This window comes from Panulirus ornatus, chromosome 7 (assembly GCF_036320965.1).
Source record: "Panulirus ornatus isolate Po-2019 chromosome 7, ASM3632096v1, whole genome shotgun sequence".
Classification (NCBI taxonomy): Eukaryota; Metazoa; Arthropoda; class Malacostraca; order Decapoda; family Palinuridae; genus Panulirus; species Panulirus ornatus.
This window is the reverse complement of record NC_092230.1, coordinates 47,974,599-48,001,417: the sequence shown is the minus strand read 5'-3', so window position 1 is coordinate 48,001,417 and position 26,819 is coordinate 47,974,599. Positions and strand designations below refer to the sequence as shown.

The following is a 26,819-nucleotide window of genomic DNA, read 5'->3' as shown; positions in this document are numbered from 1 at the left end:
GGAATGTTAATCATTAAAGGGGAAGTTAAAGGAGAAACGGGAACCACAGTTGTTTTGTCTACGGGAGAGATAGCTAGAGTACCGTCAGAACGGAAAAGTGAAAGAGAGAGCGACAGAAGTTGTATGGCAATGACTTAGCTAAAGACCTGAATGGCCTATCAGAGGATGAAATTATTTACCTCACGGATAACGCACTTGCAATTATAATAGTAGTCTGAGCAGTCTGTGAAGATGGTTGCACTTCACTCGTATGAGAACTGAACTAATTTGGCGTGAAGCACTTCATCACAGAGTTTACACACACACACACACACACACAACACACAAGTCCACCTACGAGGCCTTAAGTCACAGGTGGGCCGCCCTGAGCTACTCGTAATGTCACCCTCGAAGTTGGAATGTTACCGACACGCGCCGCGTGACGAGCTGGTCGGCGGTAGTTTACATACACATGGTCAAATGATTAACTAAGTGGTTAAAATATACATTTTCATTTCACTGGGGACAGTACGTAAAGAAAAAAGTATATACTTATAATGAATATAGTCCTCATCGCACATTTAAGATAAGGACAAACAATAATAAGGTACGAAAGTATAGTTGATGGAAAAAAATAATGTCACCAAGACTGAAATTGATCATGCAACAGCTGAGTATAATTACTAGTGCAATGTAGGATTATAAGAAATTTGTCGCATGAAAAAATATATAAGTCATATGCTGAAAAATTAAGTTGACAGAAAGAGAGAAAAGATATACGGTTGGGGGAGACCACATTTCTGGTTACATAACTAAATCACATAATGGTCTAAATTTTAAGCGGGCCAAATGTGTCCTGCTACTGTCAAGATATTTTTTTTTGCATATACTCACACATTCATAAGCAAAGATATAGATTTTTTGCTCACTCTTGTATATATATATATATATATATATATATATATATATATATATATATATATATATATATATTTTAATTTCATTTTGCTTTGTCGGTCTCCCGCGTTTGCGAGGTAGCGCAAGGAAACAGACGAAATAGCCCAACCCACCCCCATACACATGTATATACATACACGTCCACACACGCAAATATACATACCTATACATCTCAATGTACACATATATACACACACAGACATATACATATATACACATGTACATAATTCATACTGTCTGCCTTTATTTATTCCCATCGCTACACATGGAATAACATCCCCCCCCCCCCTCATGTGTGCGAGGTAGCGCTAGGAAAAGACAACAAAGGCCCCATTCGTTCACACTCAGTCTCTAGCTGTCATGTAATAATGCCCAAAATCACAGCTCCCTTTCCACATCCAGGACCCACAGAACTTTCCATGGTTTACCCCAGACGCTTCACATGCCCTGATTCAATCCATTGACAGCACGTCGACCCCGGTATACCACATCGATCCAATTCACTCTATTCCTTGCCCGCCTTTCACCCTCCTTCATGTTCAGGCCCTGATCACTCAAAATCTTTTTCACTCCATCTTTCCACCTCCAATTTGGTCTCCCACTTCTCGTTCCCTCCACCTCTGACACATATATCCTCTTGGTCAATCTTTCCTCACTCACACCACATATTTTCCTCAAACATCTCATTTCTAGCACATCCACCCTCTGAACAACCCTATCTATAGCCCATGCCTCACAACCATATAACATTGTTGGAACCACTATTCCTTCAGACATACCCATTTTTGCTTTCCGAGATGATGTTCTTGACTTCCGCACATTTTTCAACGCTCCCAGAACCTTCTCCCCCCTCCCCCACCCTGTGACTCACTTCCGCTTCCATGGTTCCATCCGCTGCCAAATCCACTCCCAGATATCTAAAACACTTCAATTCCTCCACTTTTTCTCCATTCAAACTTACTTCCCAATTGACTCGTCCCTCAACCCTACTCTACCTAATAACCTTGCTCTTATTTGCATTTACTCTCAGCTTTCTTCTTTCACACACTTTACCAAACTCAGTCACCATCTCCTGCAGTTTCTCACCCGAATCAGCAACCAGCGCTGTATCATTAGCGAACAACAATTATTTCTTGTTTCAGTTTGGCCTGACAAACCATTTATTACTACCTGTTACTGTCACGATTTGTTGAAGATTTGAAATTGAATTTATGATCATAATGCGATGTGTCTATTCTAATATGTGCCAGATCTAGTTATATGTCAGGTAGACTTAAGTTGAGGAGAAATGTCTCGCCTCTCCCATTGATTTGTAGTGTATTTAGGTTGCATTGATTAGTAGTCATTCTTACTAATTAAACTGTACTGATTGGTAATGAAAATTAAGGCTCCCATAGTGAGTAATGGGGGTATTTCATAAATCTCACATCCTTTACCATTCGTTTATCTACCCCATACGTAATCAACTCATCACATCAATTGGGGTTCCAACTGTACTGTATTACTATACATATATTATGTTATTGTGCTTAAGTATTGTTTCTGTCATACTTATATTCTTCTGAGTCAACATGCCAAAATGAATGTCCACAGATGACAAATGTCCCATGAATACTGTGGTACTTGCTGGAAATGAAAGTAGGCTATGTAAAATTAATCCTTACCTTGTAAACAGAAATTAGCTGTTTGGTTGTCTAGGCCTCTTAACTACCAGGGTCATGATAACCATGAAGTTACATACACCCGCCAATCACATACCCTTGTACTCATGTCCTTCAGATATTCACTGTAATTGTAGTGTCATACGCACACTTGCCATGAATATGACCACTTGAAGATCCGCCCAACACCATCGTCCTTTACCTGTATCTCCCTAAAACATATTCACTAATGGCATCTTCAAACCAGTTTACATTACTTCTTACTCTTCTCAGTTCATTGGTAGACAAATTTAAAGCCTCCAACCTCGCAACATTACAATTGTAGCTTTTAAATTCCTGTACCATCCTTCTTGTCTCTATTAGAAGCTTTGTTAAGTGCCATGACCAAACATAAGGCATCATTTTTCATTCCAGTATAACCTCTTTATATATTAACAGGAACTCCTCTCTACATTTATTTGTGTTGCATTCATTGCCAATCAAACAGTCTCTCCAGCCCAAAATGTCCGTAGTTCAGTACTTTTTGAAATGGATTGTCCATTTCCTAAAATACTAAAAAAAATAGTGCATCTGATTGATTAATAAATGCTCCTTAAACCTATAAGACTACAGTAAATTAGGTTAATTAAACACTTTCCATTTTGCTATATTTCTATTATACCTGTAAAAAATCAATTATAGTAACTGATCCACAAGTTTTTCTAACCTAATCATGGAAGAATGACATACAGTGAGAATCATGAGCCAAGATATAAGATCACCATTTCACTGTTAGTTTATGGATAAAGGAGTGTACCTTTACAAAGTTATAAAAATCTCACTCTCAACAGACATATACCTTAGAGAAGATCTTCAGGGGAAAGAACTTCAATATCATTAGTCAAGCATGGCACCACTGACAGCAGTAATGTTCACTTGATCAGAAATATTGCTAATGTGATTTTAAACACAAAACTGTAAGGCAATTTATGGATACTTAAATATCTGTATATGACTAAGTATTATTGAGAATTCACTAATAAGGCATTTGAAATGAATGGGCTAAAGATGGTTTGGATAAAAGCTCTCTCAATTGGTTTACTTGAGACAGACTCTGAAAAACTTTCCATGTTCTTACTTGGAAGTGGATGTGACCATGAGCTGTTCTCTTTCTCCAAGAGCCATTTTCTTTCCCAACACATGCATACATGTTACCCATGTGCATGCAGCATAACATACTGTACTGTCTTTATTAGAGAATATTTCAAAAGCTACTATTTTTAGTTAGTTGCTCATTTCACATATTTACTTCCTCAAAAAAGGTGTGTAAGTTTTTTAGTAATAAATACAATCTTAAATGTTCCCAGTAGAACTTACTGTTATAAATCTAAAAATCCAATGAAAGCACTGGGATGCAAGGATTTGTGGCTTTGGTGCACTGAGAAGATATTTTTGCCTGTGTGGGCTCCCATAACATATACCGGGAAATTTGAAACATACAGGCGAAAATATTCAAGTAAAAGACCAAGCCCTTCAAGACAAAAATTTTTCCCACTAGTGAGGAGGAATCAGCAGTTGAATCACTTGACAGGTGGTTTTATTTTTTGCACCAGTTGCTACTTAGAACTGTGAGTGAATATATCTTTTTTGCATGTATTTCTTTGCCATTATATAAACATTCTAAGTTTTTGATACATCATTTTGTTGTTGCTAAGTACTACAATGTATCTCCCTAAATTTGAACACTAAATATAGGAACCTCCAAATCCCAGACATTTTGAAAACCTGATGATGTCTGGGTTTTGCCAAAGTTACATGAAAATATAAAATGATGCCATTCCTGGTTTAGAATACCTTATTGAAGTCATGTGATTAATGATACACAATTTTCTCTCAAATCCCAGAAAAATATCCAAAAGATGGACCAAATAATCTGGATCTGGGAGGATATATCCAAGTTTGTGAGAAGTTTTTTCCTTAGTGCCAAAATGTATCTCAATCCAGATACTCTTGTACGCAAATTAGTCTTTGAGTTTGAAATACACTGTATTACATGAGAGGGAGCACAATATATATATTATTCATATTCTATTTATCATACTTAATTGCCATTTCCTGTACCTGCAAGTAGCACCAGGAAACAGATGAAGGCAGACCCATCCACTCATATACACACACACACACACACACACACACATATATATATATATATATATATATATATATATATATATATATATATATATATCTTTCTTTCATACTATTCGCCATTTCCCGCGTTAGCAAGGTAGCGTTAAGAACAGAGGACTGGGCCTCTGAGGGAATATCCTCACCTGGCCTCATTCTCTGTTCCTTCTTTCGGAAAATTATTATTTTTTTTTTTTTGCTTTGTCGCTGTCTCCCGCGTTTGCGAGGTAGCGCAAGGAAACAGATGAAAGAAATAGCCCAACCCACCCCCATACACATGTATATACATACGTCCACACATGCAAATATACATACCTACACAGCTTTCCATGGTTCACCCCAGACACCCCACATGCCCTGACTCAATCCACTGACAGCACGTCAACCCCGGTACACCACATCGATCCAATTCACTCTATTCCCTGCCCTCCTTTCACCCTCCTGCACGTTCAGGCCCCGATCACACAAAATCTCTTTCACTCCATCTTTCCACCTCCAATTTGGTCTCCCTCCTCTCCTCGTTCCCTCCACCTCCGACACACATATCCTCTTGGTCAACCTGAGTGAGGAAAGGTTGACCAAGAGGATATGTGTGTCGGAGGTGGAGGGAACGAGGAGAGGAGGGAGACCAAACTGGAGGTGGAAAAAGATGGAGTGAAAGAGATTTTGTGTGATCGGGGCCTGAACGTGCAGGAGGGTGAAAGGAGGGCAGGGAATAGAGTGAATTGGAGCGATGTGGTGTACCGGGGTTGACGTGCTGTCAGTGGATTGAGTCAGGGCATGTGGGGCGTCTGGGGTGAACCATGGAAAGCTGTGTAGGTATGTATATTTGCGTGTGTGGACGTATTATATATATATATATATATATATATATATATATATATATATATATACCTCGCAAACGCGGGAGACAGAAAAAAAATATATATATATATATATATATATATATATATATATATATATATATATATATATATATATTATCCCTGGGATAGGGGAGAAAGAATACTTCCCACGTATTCCCTGCGTGTCGTAGAAGGCGACTAAAAAGGGAGGGAGCGGGGGGCTGGAAATCCTCCCCTCTCGTTTTTTTTCAATTTTCTAAAAGAAGGAACAGAGAAGGGGGCCAGGTGAGGATATTCCCTCAAAGGCCCAGTCCTCTGTTCTTAACGCTACCTCGCTAACGCGGGAAATGGCGAATAGTATGAAAGAAAAGAAATATATATACATATATATATATATATATATATTTCTTTTTTCTTTCGTGCTATTCACCATTTCCCATGTTAGCGAGGTAGCGTTAAGAACAGAGGACTGGGCCTTTGAGGGAATATCCTCACCTGGCCCCCTTCTCTGTTCCTTCTTTTGGAAAATTGAAAAAAACGAGAGGGGAGGATTTTTTTTTTTTTTTTTCTTTAATTTTTCCAAAAGAAGGAACAGAGGGAGCCAGGTGTGGATATTCCACTAAGGCCCAGTCCTCTGTTCTTAACGCTACCTCGCTAACGCGGGAAATGGCGAATAGTTAAAAAAAAAAAAAATATATATATATACATATATATATATATATATATATATATATATATATATATATATATATATATATATATATATATATATATATCTTTTCTTTCATACTATTCGCCATTTCCCTTGTCAGTGAGGCAGCGTTAAGAACAGAGGACTGGGCCTCTGAGGAAATATCCTCATCCAGCCCCCTTCTCTGTTCCTTCCTTTGGAAAAAAAAAAAAGAGAGAGGGGAGGATTTCCAGCCCACCGCTCCCTTCCCTTTTAGTCGCCTTCTACGACATGCAGGGAATACGTGGGAAGTATTCTTTTTAAATTTTCCAAAAGAAGGAACAGAGAAGGGGGCCAGGTGAGGATATTCCCTCAAAGGCCCAGTCCTCTGTTCTTAACGCTACCTCGCTAATGCGGGAAATGGCGAATAGTTTGAAAGAAAAATATATATATATATATAGGATAGGGGAGAAAAAATACTTCCCATGTTTTCCCTGCATGTCATGGAAGGTGACTAAAAGGGGAGGGAGCAGGGGGCTGGAAATCCCTCCCTCTCATTTTTTTTTTAATTTTGCAAAAGGGGAGCGGAGAAGGGGGTCAAGTGAGGATATTCCCTCAAAGGCTCTGTCCTCTGTTCTTCAAAAACACCCATTTTTGCTTTCTGAGATACATTCTCTTTCCACACATTCTTCATTGCTCCCAGAACCTTCACCCCGTCCCCTATGGCTCACTCTCATTTCCATGGTTCCATTTGCTGCCAAGTCCACTCCCAGATATCTAAAACACTTTGCTTCCATGGTTTATTCTGGACATTTCACATGATGGGTTAGAGTCAATTGGAACAAAGTGGTATACAAGGGTCAACTTGCAGTCCATAGTCTGAATCAGGATATATGAAACATCTGGCTTAACCATGGAAAGGTTTGTGGGACCTGGTTGTGGATAGGGATCTATAGGTTTTTGGTGCATTACACATGACAGCTTGAGAATGGATGTAAGCAGATGTGGTCTTTCTTCATTTGTTCCTGGGGCTACCTCACTAATGCAGGAAATGGCCTTAATTTCAGGTTCCATACTCTGGCTGTTTTATCCCTATATCTGTCAAAGAACTAGTTGCTGTCTATGTTATCAATCTGTCTTAAAAATATAGTGTGCTCAGGTCACCCCTCACTCTTCTCTCTTCCAAGGTAGACAAATTTAAAGTCTCTAACCTTTCCCTGTAACTCAGCTGCCTTCATTCCAGTGCCATATTTGTTACCCTTCTCTGGACCTTTTCTATAAGCTCTTTGTGCTTCTTTAGGAATGTTATCTACACTTGAGAGGCATACTCTAGTTTTGAAAAAAAAATCAAACTAAAAGTATCCTGTACTGCACTAGTAACCTAAATCAGCATTGTGGTGTTCTTTTCAGACTAAAAGAATATGTGTTAGAAATTAAATGTCTCAGGACCATATGTGGTGTGAGGAGGTGATCAAATAAAATATGATAGGGTAAGAGACTGGCATGATTGGCATGACTGACACAGAGCCGACTAGAGTGATGTGGAAAATAGTGGGTGACATACCGTCAATGGGTTGAACAATGGCATATAAAGTGGTCAAGGGAAATCAAGGATAGACAGGTTTTGGTGCATTATGCATTACAGCTAGAGAGTGGATGTAAGCAAATGAGGTCATTTTTCTTCTGCTCTGGTGCTAATATGCTATACAGGATATGACATGTATGAAAAAATTTATAAACCAAAAGTTCCATGTACTATGCCAGTAACTAAAATCAGGGTTGCGGTTTACTTTTTGGACTGTAAGAATATCAATAATGAGTACAGTGATTCAAGTTAAATGGTATACCACAAATTCATTATGCTTATACTAAAAAGTTATGAGCATCAACTTCATCCTCTTCTGCTATGCATCAACACAAACTCATGACTTCCCTTGCTGCAATTTTTGTCTGATTAGTGTTGGGAATAATGAATGAAATAAGAATGTGTACTTTAAAAACTAAGATGAATCAGTTAAACAGCAAAAAATTGGTGAGAAACGCTTTGGATCTCTAAAATGGCTCCTCCTATCATACACAGCCAGCACCCTGGTTAGTTCATTCTTTCATTCACTTTTAAAATTTTTCATATTTCAAAGATACTGTCCATGAAAAACATATATGAAATATGTTTTGTTTTAGATACATAAGGGAAAACTAAAAATTGAATCATTCACAGCTGACACCAAAGTTTCTGCCATGTTACATATTGCCAGGTTAAAATTCTGATGAATTACCAGAGCTACAGATAGTAGTCTTGTGAAAGTCAACTAGTCAACTGTAAGAATATCTGGAGGTCAGTATGAAATTTACAGATACATGAAGACCAGCATCTAGATTATCAATATAAGCATACAAGAAACATTAATATCCTTAATCACATTACTCTATAACCTGGTCTTCACACATATTAGCCTTTTTATTTCACATAGGTTAATCTAGGCCAATGTTTAAGTTTAGTTCAAGTGATGAAAATAATCCAGCAACTAGTGCAAAGCAGAGAAAATAAAGCAACAAGTTATGTGGCAGTTATCATCCTGTTTCAACTCTGATATCTAATAAATTACAACAGAGTGGATTTATGAGAACTCCATCCATTGTCCTACAGTTTGGAGGATGAAGAATATCGTTTCCATAAGACTTCCCTCTAATTGTTTTTGTACTTGCAAATCTAAACTTGACCAACATGCGTGAAGAAAGGGTGAAACCTAATTGGCTGTCACTAATAAAGTTAATGACCAATATGTTAAAGGAATTTTCTGAAAAAAATCTTGGTAGTTAGTGGGTTTTTCTATTGAGAATTTTAAATAACTGATACATGATAGTACAGAACATGATATATCAAAAATATTGTTAACACAAGAGTCTTTGTGAGCAGTAAGGTTTTAGTTTTTTTAATATATGGATAACAGGTCATAAACATGTAAGCACCAGTGATAACTATTTACACCGACAACACTGCTAAGAACACATGGCACATTCTGATACACTTTGTATACACAGTAAATGGGTAATCAATATGACATGCTTAAGTACAGATTTCATAAAAGAGGTTCATGATCATTCTAACACTTCATCATGTTTATGGTATCCTTTTCTTTCCATATCTTTAGATTTTTCAACATTTGAACCAGGTGTTCTAAAAAGGACATAATCTAACATTACTTTATGCAACTAAGTAAAGCACTTGACTATTGGTGATAAATTGACTTGAATATTGTCATATTTTCACCAGTTCCAAACATCATCAACATACATTCATCTAAGTTAACAAGTAAACATAATTCAAATATATCAAGCATACATTGAAAACTGGATCAATAGTTACAAAACCCACATAGTTTTGATGTCTTTCTTACTTATGACTGGTCTTGAAATGGATTTGCATTCTATCTTATTCTAAAAATTCACAGAGAAATTAAAATATTACATCAGAAATAGAGGTGCAAGATTAAAAAATTACGAACAGAATGTGGACTGTTCATCAAATTTTCCACATTATAACTACATGAGCAAAAACAATTTAATATATTCTTGTTATTGGGGATGCTGAAATTGTTTTCTTTCCTTTTATGCCTTTTATCCCATACTGTAACTTACTTTTCTTCACACCATGAAGAAATACACATACAAAGGTAAAATTTTACATTTCTTGATCCCACTGTTTGATCATCCACTGATTGCTTTCTTGATAAAGACTGTCATTCATATAGATAATGAATCTATCAATATTCTCATTATTTTGAATGTCTTCCAAAACATATAAAGGCACATTTGTTGAGCACTTAAGCTGATAAAAATACATGAACTTAGCATTCATGGCCTGTCCGAGGTAATTCTAGATACTATAATTGCAAAATTCTTCTCTATACTGAGAATGTAGTTCTAAATAGATGGCACATACAAAAACCTTTCCCATCACTTTGTCACATTTATCTACAAACTCAAATACAGGTGTACCTCATTAATTCATACACTGGGTAATCCAATCATATAGTGACCTAATACACCAGGTTTCAATGGTAATGATGATTACAATGACTATAACTTTTTTTGTTTAGCATGTGTGTACATATGCAACCTAGGGAGCATTTGTGCATATGGGTTAGGAACTCTATGCTTGAGGAACCTTCTCTTAATTTCATGTTTCCTTCATGCAAGTTCATGAATTTTCCAGTAATAGGAATTTACTATTTCTTCACTGTTTCATATGTTCACAGCTGTCACTAGATATTTTCTTATGTCCTCTCCAGCCCACTTTCCTTGAAATTTCTGCTATGCCCTCTGGTCACAATATCCCTCTTTAATACATCATGGTCCCTGAGAAATTCAAAGACATTTAGCACATACCCCTAACTCTGTTCTCTCTTGTAGGTCATCTGAGGGCTACTCTCATCTCTTCACATAGTATTGTTCCTAATTCTGGGACTCATTGTATGTACATGAAGTTTATGAAAGTTAAAAGCATTTCCTTACATGGAGGAACCAAGCCAGTGATATACACTACTTTGGGTTGAATGTCATAAACATCTTCATGAGCATTTCACTGTCTGTGGTTTCCTGCCAACCTGTACGATGTGATTTTTTGGGATAAATCAAGTTTTATGTCCACTTCACTTCTCGGTTGACTACTACTGCTTGTCTACCCTATGTGACGTTCACAGATTGGTCTTTCCTTATCATAATTCATAATCTATTTGGGTTGTAATTTCTTAGCCATTTACTTAGCAAATGTTGGAATGTATCCATGTTTTGTTGTGACATCTCACTCTTGACTACCGAATCATTCGCATAGACCAGAAATAACAGCAGTCCTAATACTCAGCACTATAATTACCTATTTGTAAACTGTAAGTTTCCACTTTGTACTTTTGCCTGATTCAAGTACTCATCTCAAATGTGATCTTTAATCTCTTCTAATAGAGTAACCTCAGTAAATTTAAGAAAAGTAACCATAATGCCACTTTAGAATTCTTATTTCTTCAGCCCATTCCTGTGAAGTACAACATTAAAGCCCAGGCACAATCTACCCACCCATCTTATTCCCTGATGTTGCATACCCTCTCACATTAGTCTATGATTTTTATGCATAACATCTTTCCTCTTAATTTACAATGCCTATCATGTCATTTAAGCCAAGAATCCATCTCTCTGCCTCCTTACTATCTTACCTAGCAGTTTACATACCTCACTTATAAGTGACAGAGGTATCAGTAGCATTGGCTTTCTTCCATATTCTATGAATATTGATGTTGAGATAACATTAGACCCAACAAGTCTTATTTGAGGTTCAGTTCCTTCAGTAACATCCCTTCTTAATTCCCATGTTCTCTTAACCTGATTTTTGCTGTCTGTCTATGTGTTTTGTGTTTTCTACGTATTGCAGTTTCATGCCTACAGACGAGACAATTTGGAAAAAATGAAAAAAACGTCAATTCCTTTACACAGTTGTCTTAAAACTGAAATGGTGGTTACATGTCACTCATGTGATAAAATCTACTGATTGGTAAAGGGTCTCCAGAATTACAATGGATTATTGAGGTTTAGCTGTATTTAGGAATATTTAGTGACATTTTCATCATAGAAATACCTTATCAACCAGAAGCCAAGGACATTCATCCTATAAAGGGGGTGGTTATTGATGTCTGAAATATATATGATCATGGTGTAAATGGATCCCATCTACAAGTGGTAGCATTATAAGCAAGAAGTCATCTTCATCAAGGCTGTATCATCATCAGAGTATGGAAAAAATACAGTATTGTTGACAATCCTCTTGCTTCAAGGTAGCTCAGCTCGTTCAGCTTCTATATGGAGTGCAGCCTTGAAGCTGCAAGAGCCCCATAAAAAGGGTCCTAGGGTAAAAAAAAAAATCTATGACCCATTTTACTACCTCTATCCATCATACATTAGTACCAGTCACAGAAGGTCACTAAGAGTGGCAGGAGCAGGTGGCTGGAAATCCTCCCTTCCTGTATTACTTTCCAAAAGAAGAAACAGTGCAAGGAGCCAAGTGAGGAATTTTCCCCTCAAAGTCTATGTCATCTGTTCTTCATGTGACCTTGCTCATGTAGGAAAAAGCGAGCATGTATGGAAAAAATCCTTCATATATTCATTCATACTTGCAATTATTTCATTCACAACTGCCCTCGCTCTTGAAATTTCCTGAATCTTCGTTAATTCATTTTATCAAAAACAATTCTCTTACCCATTTTTCTGCTCGTTCTTCTCCCCCTAAAGCATTCCTAACAATTGCACCAATTTCTTTTTATTTTCTCCTCTGTACTTCTTCACTCCTCCTCTGCCTGCACCTCTTGTTATGCAGCCAATTGTTAAAAAAAAAAGTGCAGATAATACTAACATTCTAGCAACTTTAGATTTTAACAGTGTAAGTTAAATGTATGTATCATATATCTTTTATTTTCTCTTGAAGTATCATATACTGTGAATTCCTTACCATGACCAATTTTTTCTGAAGTGCGTACAATTATCATATACTTCGGAAATATCATTTGTATATTTGAAATTAATTATGTGTAGGTAGTAATTTGTAGGCAGCCAACGACCAGGGAGGTGTATTACCAGTACTACCTGTCTGGGTATCAGGAGGGTCAGTGACATTGCTTACTGAGCCAGCACTTCAGTAGTTGTCAAGTTGCACTCCTCTGACCCAGGTAGCTGTCTTTTCTCTCTGCCTCATTAACATGAGGACAACTGACATTCTGTCCACAAACATACAATCTCTCCTTGTCATATGTAACTTTTGTCAACACCTAACTCATGCAGCTCATTCTTCATAACTCTAGATTTTCCTGCGGTTAGCACTATGCGCTAGACATACCTTTTGGCAAAATGGCAGGATTATTAGGTGGAAACATTAGGTATAAGTAGTAGGCATGAACATTTAGGCAGGATCATTAGGTAGAAACATTAGGCAGAAGTAGTAGGTAGGAGCATTTGATATAAATAGTCATTCGGAACATTAGGTAGGAGCTTCTGCTAAACATTGAGCTACACTTGCCCTCTGCAACTGCCCTCTTTAGGGTGAGGTACTAAAGGCTAGGAAGCAACACTGGAGTTCTTTAGTTATGGAGATTTTGTTGCCATGGCCATCCCTATGAGGGAGTTCCAACTGGAACAGGTGTCAAAGATATAGACAGATAGATTGAAATTAATTTCAAAGGAATCAGCAGAATGAAAAAGATATTCACAGTTTGCTAAAGATATATCTATAAACATTATCATCATGTAAATTAACAGTAGTGACAAACAAGACAGAATAATGCTTGAACTGTCTTACATCTCAAGTTCCAAGGTAGAAAAATTCCAAAGTGCAAAAGTTTTAGATAAGAAACGTCAGTTGTGCTAAGAAGGTATCACTAAAGTGCAATTGCTAAGTAGGAATAAGAGGCTGTCATGAGTTCCATTCAAGATGCCAAGTAAATACAGAGCTCACAGAGCCCAACTATAACTGACCCACACAGATGGAGTCTGTAGGAATAAGTGGATATGTAAACTATTGGAACACTATATCATCATATTGTCTAACAGTTCTCACATGAACTCTGATTAGATACAAACAGCACTTAATTTACACATCAAAATTCTCATCCTAAGAACTGAAAGCTTATACAAAACTGAGACACATTCCGGTTTTAGTCTGATTAAATATAGCTATTTTCAAGACTAATGCCTTATACCTTAAAACAAACTATTTGATAGAGCTTTGTTTAATCTTAGTCTGAAAATATCTGTTTACAAAAGACAGTAAACTGAGAAAGCTTACTGTGACTGCTGTAGACAAATACTTCAAAGAGAATATATATTTCATGCTGGTGAAGGATTAACAAGATGACAAACTGGATTCCAATATATAGGTATTAATCATTCCTATGACCAGTAAAATGTCTATGGCATCAACCCCCACATATATCTGTATATAACTACAATAAAAAATCACTGAGAAATGATTATCAGTGACATTAAGTTCATGTACTTGAAAAAAATTACAGTAATCTCCTTTCAGAAATTTGTTTCATTTGCATTCCTTATTTACTATACTTAATCAAGGATATACATAAGTATAAACAAATAAGCTTAGTTATCACTGGTTACACCGCAATTAGCTTTGATAATCTCCTACTGCATCATACATAATATTTCAAAAGTCATCTCAAAGTCAGAAACACTTAAAGATAAAATGCTATCAGCGCAGTCAATATTACTAGTACTACATAAAAAGTTGTGACCCTCACTGCATGAGCTCTGATAATGAACAGGATCAAAGTGCTTACTCATAAACTGTATTTAGACTCATGTCAAAATGCTACAAAACATAATTGTGTCACCCCAAAGTCACAAGAAATCATTCCAAAGACTAAGACACAATTATCCATGGTTATGACAAAGGACGTCCCATCAGATGATCACCCTGAAAGACTATATGGTTCATTCTCTGTAAATAGAATACTCCCATGGTGAACTGGAACATACGACCCACCTATTTCATATTATGACACATTGGAAAGTAGATTACTCCAGCTGGATAATTTCAGCAGAATATGTAATTCATAATGCTGTCCTTTTTGGGCAGACTCTCCCAAAGAATTGCCCTTTCTGACAGGCTTTTTTTTTTTTTAGCTATTTGCAGCATATTAATCTTCATGCACATATCAAAATGCTATATCTTCTTGAAAGAAAGGCAAGGTCATATGTGCATATCAATCTTCCTGCACATATCAAAATGCTATATCTTCTTGAAAGAAAGGCAAGGTCATCCAAGAAATGAATAAAAAGTTATATACTGTAGGTATATAATACTTGGTACTTTATTGTAGCTTACAAAATACGACATAATAACCAATCCTTAGTCCATTTCATCCATGCACAAGTAATATTCAAGGAGCTTTACCTAATAACTATATTACTTTTATATTATCATTATTTATAGATTAGTTACCAGTTACAGTTTTGCTGTCTCCTTAATATAAGGGCAAGCATAGGAGATAATGATGTGCAATGCAGCACTGAACATTATACCACATCCAGGGCTTTCTCAAAAGTATAAACACACACACACTTACACAAGATCAATTCTGCTATTGATGGATATGCTAAAGTCAATGGTTTTGTGGTTATCCCAAAGGTATTCTCAAGCCAGGGTTATACCTTCAAGTTAAAACTCCATAGGTCTATTCATCTTCCATGAACAGAGGAGTATGTTCATAACACCAGAATTAACAATGTTCAGAAAGGTAAGCAATTTCATGCCAACCTCATAGAGCAATCTCAGATTCAACAAAAAATCAAATAGCGATACATCATGATCCAACATTCATACACTGTATCAAAAAAGTTAAGATCCTTCATATCAGCATCCATGAGCCTTTGGCAACAATGCTAGAGTTGCCCTATGCTGTTGGCCTGTTCAGGGTGAGGCACTAAAGTATGAAAAGAGGCACTAGAGTTCATGAGTTATGAAGACTCTTATGCAGTGGCTATCCCTTTGAGGGAGGACCTGGAGGGAATGGTTGTCAGTGATACATACAGATAGACAGATCAGCATCCAGATTCAAAGTATCACCAAAGGAGCAAAGAAATGGAACACCAGTATCCTATAGATGTGAACTTTAACCCTTCCGATCACGTACCAGAGTCATTACATATACAGACTGAATCAAGTTCATGCACACAAACCGGCTGCCTAATGATTTCCATGTCAGATCTGTTACTACAGACTATATTACCTTCAGATTACCAGAATAAGCACTTACAGGGTGTCCACCAAATTATAAAGTCAATTAAGAAAGAGTAAATCATATAGACAAATAGATACACTAACCCATTATTATTCTATAACCCTACAGCATAATAATCACAGCATACAATTAATCTTCAGTTTTTATCAGTCAAAACTGACTATGCAAGTGTCAATTCTCTTAAAGCCAGCATAATGGTGTTCCATGGACATCAAAGTTAACTTCCATTATATACGTGAATTCAGATATTTACATCCTGAAGTTATGTAGTTAGTATTTTTCAATACACAAAAGGTCATTCACTTTCTTGCTTTGCTAACAAAACCCAAAGAATAAATACCAGTTTTCAATAAAAATTTAAAGTGAGAAATTAGCAAGTTCGTCCTCCTTTCCAGCTCTTCATACATCAAAGTAATTCACAGAGGATGTTCAATACAATATTCATCATTACACATCACTAAGATGATTCACAAACTGAACCTTGTTAATGTATAATACTGTTTTATTACTAGTTGATAAAAATAGTTTGTTTTTATGCATAACATATTTACTTTTATGTAAAGTTCAAAATGTAATTCCAATATAAGTTAACCTTCACTCAAACACTACAGCAAGATCTCCCTCCAAACACTTCAAGTTCTCAAGCCTTTCAACTATACAATAAGAATTTTCTCATTCAACTCTTACTAACTCATATTTTGATACCTGTATGTAAAGAATATCAACTGTCTACAGGTAGGTCATTTTTTTGTGACTAATAACTGTAAATGGTTGTTGGATACTGCCACTAAATGCAATCCTGTACCACTCAAATATGGGCAATTAAGTTAAAAGATTCAATTTATCAATGATTTACCACACTTTACAAAATTTAGCAAAACCTGGTTGGCTGTGGAAAGAAGTGATGACCTTGGATGGTGTGACATAATTATTAGGTATACAAAGGATCAATGCCAAAAACCACCTAAGACAACATTTCACCGCCACCAACGCAAGAGAACTACTCTTAAACATTAAATATATTTCTTTTATCTAGGAAAATTTCTATGCGGAATATATGATGGTCATTCCAGTGATACCCAAAAAACTACATGCAGTTTACAAGTGTACAAAATACACCTCGTCAAAAATAATTAAATTTCATTTGTCTTACTGATGCCTTCAAAATCTGTATCATCCTCATCTGTTTGAAGTTTTAATGATGAACATTTTTAATATTCAATGATACAATTAAAAGTTTCTTATACAAGGATGAACTTTATAAAATGCTCATACTGGCAATGGATAAAATAATTCTAATGTAGAGCATCTTAGGTGTCTGTCTTCTGTATGGTCATTAATAAGAATATTCCAGAACAACTGCGGTTACACTTTCATGAGTTGTTCAACTTACATCAGAAATGGATCAATCTGTTACGATCTCCAATCTAATCAGGTAAACTTGTAATGAATATATTATAAGTCAAGATGTCCAATGTAATATCTAAACTTCAAACACATAAGCCAATGTTCTAGGAAAGATTACAGACACTGGATGATTGTGTGTACAATATTGAGAAGAATTACCACTACATAACATTCTGAGAGACTAACTCTGCACAAACCACATGGAGTAGCCAACCCTGTGCACTCCATATTAAGTGGCTAGCACTGAGCAAAGCAAAGAATGCTTGTATAAGTGAATGGTTACAAAAATATTCACCATACAGAGTAGCCTATCCTTCACAGAAAATCTATGTGGTACACTATGCACATACTATATTTATCAATTAACCCTGTGGATACCACAGTGAGTGCATAATGTTGAACGTAAGATAATGAATAGGCAGCGCTGCTTGTATAATGACTGGCTCTGCACAAAAAATGATGAATGGCTTCCCTGCACACATTTTAAAGAACTGTGAACCACTTGCATACCACAATGAATGAATAACCCTGTGAATACTGTATAGTGTTGTCACCAACGATCAAACCATATTTAGAGGCCCAAACTACATGAACCAAGCTGAATGGACACTATCCAAATCCATATTGAAAGGCCAAAACTACCAATATCTCACCAAGTAGCTGACAATACCAAAACCAAGATAAGTGGCCAACACTACCAATTTCATACTGATTGACCATCACTACTAGAAACATAGTGTGGCCAGCATTTTCCATTTCAGTAAACTAGCACCAGAGACAAACAAAAAATTGCCCCTTTCACTCGCATTTGCTTGGTAAGACCTATACATATATATACATACATATATATATGTACTATCCCTGGGGATAGGGGAGAAAGAATACTTCCCACGTATTCCCTGCCTGTCGTAGAAGGCGACTAAAAGGGGAGGGAGCGGGTGGCTGGAAATCCTCCCCTTTCTTGTTTTTTTTAATTTTAAAAAAGAAGGAACAGAGAAGGGGGTCAGGTGAGGATATTCTCTCTAAGGCCCAGTTCTCTGTTCTTAACGCTACCTCGCTAACGCGGGAAATGGCAAATAGTATGAAAAAAAAAAAAAAAAAATATACATATGTACGAGTAGGAAGAAAGGAAAGTGATTGGTTCTCAGTGAATGTAGCTTTGCGGCAGGGGTGTGTGATGTCTCCATGGTTGTTTAATTTGTTTATGGATGGGGTTGTTAGGGAGGTGAATGCAAGAGTTTTGGAAAGAGGGCAAAAATAAAGTCTGTTGTGGATGAGAGAGCTTGGGAAGTGAGTCAGTTGTTGTTCACTGATGATACAGTGCTGGTGGCTGATTCATGTGAGAAACTGCAGAAGCTGGTGACTGAGTTTGGTAAAGTGTGTGAAAGAAGAAAGTTAAGAGTAAATGTGAATAAGAGCAAGGTTATTAGGTACAGAAGGGTTGAGGGTCAAGTCAATTGGGAGGTAAGTTTGAATGGAGAAAAACTGGAGGAAGTAAAGTGTTTTAGATATCTGGGAGTGGATCTGGCAGCGGATGGAACCATGGAAGCGGAAGTGAATCATAGGGTGGGGGAGGGGGCGAAAATCCTGGGAGCCTTGAAGAATGTGTGGAAGTCGAGAACATTATCTTGGAAAGCAAAAATGGGTATGTTTGAAGGAATAGTGGTTCCAACAATGTTGTATGGTTGCGAGGCGTGGGCTATGGATAGAGTTGTGCGCAGGAGGGTGGATGTGCTGGAAATGAGATGTTTGAGGACAATATGTGGTGTGAGGTGGTTTGATTGAGTAAGTAATGTAAGGGTGAGAGAGATGTGTGGAAATAAAAAGAGCGAGGTTGAGAGAGCAGAAGAGGGTGTTTCGAAATGGTTTGGGCACATGGAGAGAATGAGTGAGGAAAGATTGACCAAAAGGATATATGTGTCAGAGGTAGAGGGAACGAGGAGAAGTGGGAGACCAAATTGGAGGTGGAAAGATGGAGTGAAAAAGATTTTGAGTGATCGGGGCCTGAACATGCAGGAGGGTGAAAGGCGGGCAAGGAATAGAGTGAATTGGATCGATGTGGTATACCGGGGTCGACGTGCTGTCAATGGATTGAATCAGGGCATGTGAAGCGTCTGGGGCAAACCATGGAAAGTTCTGTGGGTTCTGGATGTGGAAAGGGAGCTGTGGTTTTGGGCATTATTACATGACAGCTAGAGACTGAGTGTGAACGAATGGGGCCTTTGTTGTCTTTTCCTAGCGCTACTTCGCACACATGAGGGGGGGAGGGGGATGTTATTCCATGTGTGGCGAGGTGGCGATGGGAATGAATAAAGGCAGACAGTGTGAAATTGTGTGCATGTGTATATATGTATGTGTCTGTGTGTGTATATATATGTGTACATTGAGATGTATGGGTATGTATATTTGCGTGTGTGGACGTGTGTGTATATACATGTGTATGGGGGTGGGTTGGGCCATTTCTTTTGTCTGTTTCCTTGCGCTACCTCGCAAAAGCGGGAGACAGCGACAAAGCAAAATAAATTTATAAATAAATAAATAATGTATTTAATGCTTGTTGGGTCATTTCAGTGTGCATGTGTTTTGTTAATGTTATATTTGCTTGGGGTGGAGGAGATGTGTGTTTAAGTTGCTGAAGCGTAAGGTAGGGTTATGCTTTTAATTCTAACTTTGGGGTTGGTAGTTTGCAATGGGGTGGTCTAGGTGGGAGAGGGTCTAATGCTGTCAGACAGAAATGAGTGCTGAGCATGATCAGATGGAGCTGCATTTTGTGAAGTCTGTAGCTTTACTATATTTACTTTTGTGGCACCTGGTTGTGGAAAGGGGGCTGTGGTTATGATGCACTGCATATGGCAGCTAAAGAATGGATGTGAGTGAGTGAATCCTTTACTTCATCTGTTCCCAGTGAGGAATGGTGATCAAGAATGTAAGATGTGTGTGTGTGTGTGTGTGTGAAAGTCTACTTATTCTGTTATCTTGGTTACCTTGTTTTCTGCTATCAACTCTTTTGTATAGTTTATTCTTCCATGATTTAGAAAAGATTTGTATAACTGTTTTATCATAAGATATTTCTTTACCTACAATATCTATTACCCATGGTGATCCTGAGGATTTGATTATAAATGAAAACAATTGGTATCTAACTTCATGAAATGAAGACATCCTTACCATCAGTAAATATAAAAATAATGAAAAAGTCTGCCATATTAAAATACAACTTAATTTAAAGAAATTATCTTCCTAAGAACACTGCTAAGTTATCAGACAAAAAAGGTACTGTACTTTATTATTGTCAAAGAGACATGCCTAACTTTTTATTTTGGACTTTTTGATGACAAATTTAGGATCAGTGACATTAACTGCTTTATCACACATACTGCCATCAGTCAGTACCAGCACATAAACTTGTACTTCAATAAAAACTCTTGGAGACATACAGAAACTTCTAACAAATGTCCCTGAATTCATAACCACTGGAACAGGGTTCCATGTTTCATAAAATCATACATGAAAGTCAATCTCTTCCCTGACTAAAGGGTCTTTCTTTCCTATATTTTTCAGGTCTTTCATCACTGTTTGTTTCTTTTCATTAACAGCACCTCTTTGATTTGTGCAGAGTAATCCATACTATTCGTAACAATTAAATATCTTCTTATAACAATAAATATGGATTGGCACTTTACTCTCAAATGATTTGGTCCTTCCATTCATTCACAAACCACAGAATCAAGTGCAAATTTCTTGTCACATGCACACAAGGTATATCAACTGTTTCTTATCATCTCATGTAAAAAGGGACTTCCTCCACAATTACAAAACCTGGGTAATCACAGCTAATTTTACAAATATTGTTCAAACCTGATAATAAGGATATTTCATTAATATCCAACACATCATCTGCCATTAAGCAACAGATATTACTAATGAGGATTGATAGAAGCTTCTTTGGCCAACTTCCTGGCCTGTACACGCCAGATGCATGGGATGAAGAAGAGCATTAGGCCAGAAATAGCTATCATACTGCCAGCAAGTAGGAAGCTATAATCGTAGGAGAGTGTCATGTCAAACAGTGCTCCTGCAAAGATCCATTAATTTAGTGCTTGTTTTCTGCTAAGTATCTAACTATCATCTTTACTTTCCCATTCACAATGAGTAGATTATAGTCATATAAACCTACAAAAGTTCACTCATCTAAATCTTCAACTTACAAACTTACTAGACTTCTCTAGTGATCCATTTAACATTACTACCTCTATTTCTAATCCCATGTGATGGATTACATACATAAAGGCTTTCAAATCACTAACACACATCTCCAATCCCAGTGTGTTCAGTCCATGGTATGGCTATCCATTAAGGTGACTAGATTAAAGATGGGCTAGCCAACCAAAACCATCAAATGGTGAAATATATATGATACCTTAAAAGTCAGCCCACAACCCAATTCTTATTCACAGTAAACACAAATCCACACATTTATCAACACGGAGGTTATAAGAAGAGACCCAGGCAGTGATCCCAATTTCTATCAAGACTGTGGAGTATCTACAGCTTATAAAGCCTGTAATGTACAAGTTAGGGGGAGGCAGAGCATGATGTGACACCCTGGGTGGTATATGCATTAGATGTTCAGATGTGAGTGCCAATTTTGTGAGTTTAAATGGGGTTTGGGAGTGGGAGCTTCCCAGTCTCAAAGAAAATGAAGGAGTGCTGCCAACCTCAGTGAATCAAGATCTTTTCTTTCTTTTCTTTGTGTCCCTTTAAGAAGACCCAATTCGTAAGAGGGTGAGGGAATAAGTTTAGAAAGTCAGAACATCATACCTACATATGCAAAAGGAGATGGGGAACAGGTGCTGAACTATAAACCAGTTTCACTAATGAGTGTGGTCTGTAACGTTATGGAAAAAAATTATTGGAAAGCAAGTGGAAAAACTTTCTGCAGAGGAAAAATTTCTGAAGTGAGAAACAGCATGCTTCTAGGGAAAGGTGATCATCCATAACTAACCTTTTAAAGTTTTATGAAAGAGTGAGCTCAGTCCTAAACAAAAGGAAAGGCTGGGTGGACTGTCAAAATCTGCAACTGTCAAAAGGCATTTGACAGTGTATCTCAAGGAGGCTGATTAAGATGGACCACCAAGCAGAAATAAGGGGAGAAACTCCTAAGATGGACAGAATATCTAAGTGGATGGGAATAATGGAAACATATCAAATGACCATTTCCAAATGGGTTGAGGTGACCAGTGGAGAGCCACACAGTTCAGCTGTGGAATTACTACTCTTTTTGATTTACATTGATGAACTGCCTAAAGGTATGAAATCCCACTGAAAATGTTTGCAGATGATGTAAAGGTCAAGAGAAGTGAAAAACAAGAAAGACTGCATCAACTTATGAGGGGAACTACACAAGTCTGATGCTGGTCTGAAATGGGGTCAATCAAACTCAACCTAAGCAAAAGTAAAGTAATGAGGATGGGTCGAAGAAAAAGATGGGCTCAAAATGATTATTACCCAGCAGGATATAAGCTTCAAGATTCTGTTTGAGAGAAGGATTTGGGAGAAGACATCATCCCTGACATGGGAGAATAGTTAAGGAGACAATGTGTCTGCATGCAAATATTAGAATAAGGAAATATTCATGATATTTATATCCTACATAAGGCCAAAACTAAAATATGCTTCTCAGGTTTAGTACTGCACCTAAAATGCACAAACAGCTCATAAAGAAGGCCCAGAGGAGTTCACCTAAGATATTACCAGAAATGAGTGAGCTAAATAAAGATGAGTTTGGGGTGACCAGATGACAGCCTTTAAGTTTTGAAAAGAGATCAACAAAGTAGACAGTGGATACTTCTTTGAGAAATTAAGGGCTAGAACAACCAGTGGACATAACATTCAATTAAAAACTTGTAAACAAGGAAGTAAAGAAATACTTTTATAGTATAAGAGTGGTGGATGAAAGGAACAGAATGACTGAGGACTGAGGTTGCATAATTGTAGGGAAGTATTCAAGAGATGGGGACCCAAGAGTTTAAAACTCCCTCCCCAAACAGTACAAATAGACCTGTAATTACTTGATGAAGTCTTTCTATATTTGCTCATGAAGATGAAGAAATACTTGACAGGCTGCTTGAAATACTGTTCAATAAAATTATTGGAAGAGAGTCTAGAGCCAAGGGAATGGAAAAACATATGTTATATTTATTTCTAAATAAAAAGATCAGGAAGTAAGATGAATTGCAGATCAGTATTTCTAATGAATGTGGTCTGTGAAACAACAGAGAAAATATTTAGAGAGCAAAAGGATGATAACTTGCAAAGAAGAAACTTCCTGAGAGGCAACACAAGTTCATGGAAAACAGGACATTTGTAACAAATCTTTAAGATTATAGTAAAAGACCTCTTTGAGACAAAGGGATGGATTGGTGGATTGTGTGTTTTTGAGCTGCCAGAGGTCATCTGACATAGTCCCATACAACAGACTGATACAGAAGCTGGATTTCAGCCAGGCACAGAGGGAAGATTTTTTCAGTATGTCGAAATAATCTTTGTGGAAGGGAACAAAGAATGGATTAGTGGAAGGAAATAAAGAATGAACATCTGAGAAGCCATTTCGGAATGTGTTGGGAGACCATTTGCATGTCACAGGGCTTGAACTTAAGACATATTTTAACTGTCTATGTTAATTACTAAACAGAATGAGTGAATTCATTTTTGATTATATCTGCAAATGATACTAAAGTTAAAGGAAAAGCAGGGTATGACCATGATTGCATCAACTTACAAAGAGATTTAGACAAGCTCCAGAGATGGTCATATAAAAAACTAATGAAGTTAAACTTAAGCAAGTGCAACGTAACAAAAACTGATATAGTTAAAGAACATCTCATTATGACTATGAAACAGCAACAAAGAAACTAAGTGAATCTGTGCATGAAAGTAGTGAGTTCATACCTGAAAATATTTGCTGATGCTAAAGTCATAAGAGAAGAAGGAAATGAACATGAATGCATCAACTCATATAGGGACTTACACAAGCTCCAAAGTTGGTCAGATATATGACCGATAAAGTTCAGCCTAAGTATATGAAAAGCAACAATATTGAAAACAGTGACAGAATACCTTGATCCAATTATAATCTGAAAAGAAAGAAAATCCTCAAGTTTGTTCATAAAAGGAATGTTGGTGTCAAAACAGGACTGAACCTATCATCAGAACACCATGCTAGGTAAATTATCAAGTAGGCAAATTATCTACCATTTACTGTTAAAACTGAATAACAGTCCATGGATAAGGAAATATTCAATAAACTATTCAGAGCTCATATTCAATGTAAATTTGAATATTCAGCCTAAGTTTGGTCAACACACTTAAAAGAAAAAGAAATGAGATTGAATAAAAAAGATCCAGAAGAAGGTAACATTGATGGTAAAGAAATATGAAATGGAGAGATCAGTAGCAATAAATTTGTCAACCACTGAAGAAAGAAGAAAAAGTGAAAAAAAACAGAAGTCACAGTAAGAAACTAAGATAGAACCTTGTACAAAAGATTTAAGAAGTACTTCTACAATAAGAGAGTTGTGGATAAATGAAACAAACTAAGAGATGAAACAGTGAATGCATCTAGTACACAGAAGTTTGAAAAGCTGTATAATAGTATAGAAAGTTCAAGACATGGGGCCCAATAAATGCAGAACTCCCTCCCTATGCATTTTGCCCCCATTTAGCAATGAATCATATGGCTATGTTTCACAGTATAAACATCCATGAATTAGGAAACAGGCTCACATAATGGCACCTAAGCTCTCAGAGTTGCAATATATCTGAAAAGAATTCCTATTCTTAATCCTTTAACATCCACAGATGTATATCTTTACTAAGATAATTCCCACCACCATTTCAAGCCTATGTTCTGCATAGGGGCTGGGAGGGGTGTGTACTTGGGTGAGAAATGCTTCCACAGGACAGTTGCTTTGTTACCCAGCAGACATGATGGAGGAGGGAAATGTTTAGTGTTGATGTTGTCTCATTTGCCTATTTCTGCTGATATATAAACAGTATGTGTATAAATGTTCTTTTAAGATATAAATAAACTTTATAGTTACCATGCATTCTGTAATGACATCCTAGCAATATACTCTCAAATGTATGCTACTCATGGTTGAGACATGTTTTGAATTGTATCTCAAACATGAGCAGTCATATTACAAGCAAAAACATCTGTGATTAACAACAGTTGTCAAATTAACTTCTTAAATAGATATTTATTAGTATAATCATTACATTTGATCATTTCACGCATCACTTGGCTAGAAATCATTATCTTTTCAGTTTGCTGATTAAAATCATATTTTTTTTTTTTATCTATAATAGTTACCAAATCTTTGGTGTTTACTTCACTCTGTATAATATTTTTCCCTAGGACCTCTGCATGTAAGCAGTGACATCACATTTACTGCCCATAACTAATTTCTCAATTTTCACCTACCAAACTTTATATAACATCTAAATCTCTTTACACTTTTCTTGATCACCCACATATTCCATTACTTATTCTCATGTCATCTGAAATACATCTAACTACACTTTCTCTTACTTCCTTATCTACATCTGAGATCATGATTACAAAAGAGTACTGTGGCCTAAAACATGCTTCCATCTGCAACTACTTTGAACTTCCTGTTTGATCCCTGCCACTTTCTTTATTATTACTTCAGAGTTTACTTCTTCAAAATCAAGAAAAAGTATTCATTCTTTACCTATTCATCACTGTTTCATATATGTCATTACTGTAAACTAATAGATGTGTCTATGTGCTTTTCCCAGGAGCAAATCCATGCTGTCTTTCATTTAAGAGTCCATTTGAAAAAAGATATTCCATTATGTATTTCATGACTCTCTGAGAAATGTGGTAATAAATGAACATTGACTGAAACAGCTGCCAGGTTGTGCTGAAACGGTATGGGTATATGGAGAGGATAAGCAAACAAGGATTATCTAAGAGGATCTACATGTGAGAAATGTAAGGAGCAAGGAGAGGAGCAAGAAATGAGAGGATGGAATGAAAAAGATTTTGGGGTACTAGAGCCTTAACATTCATGAGGGTGAGAGGCATGCATAAAAAACAATTAAATGGACTGATGTAGTTATGGGGTCAATGTGGTGCTGTGAGTGGGCTGATCCAGGGTATATGAAGTGGGGTAAACCATGGAATAGTTTGTGGTATTTGGATGGGGATGGTAGGCTCTGCTTTCAGTGTCTCATACATGACAGCTAGAGAGTGGATGTTTCCATGAGGCCATAATACATTTGTTCCTGATGGTACCTCACTAAGTTAGGA

At 36.8% G+C, this 26,819-nt stretch overlaps 1 protein-coding gene across 4 annotated transcripts in view; it reads right to left on the bottom strand.

Annotated features, from left to right (window-relative positions):
- Nucleotides 1-6,757: 6,757 nt before the first annotated feature.
- The window catches only part of LOC139749613 (monocarboxylate transporter 14-like), a 154,212-nt gene continuing 134,150 nt past the window's right edge, over nt 6,758-26,819 (bottom strand). For all 4 annotated transcript variants that reach the window (XM_071663745.1, XM_071663743.1, XM_071663744.1 and 1 more), the window contains one exon: nt 6,758-21,557. In XM_071663745.1, coding sequence (XP_071519846.1) covers nt 21,403-21,557 — 155 coding nt within the window. In that variant the 3' untranslated portion in view covers nt 6,758-21,402. The remainder of the gene's footprint in view (nt 21,558-26,819) is intronic.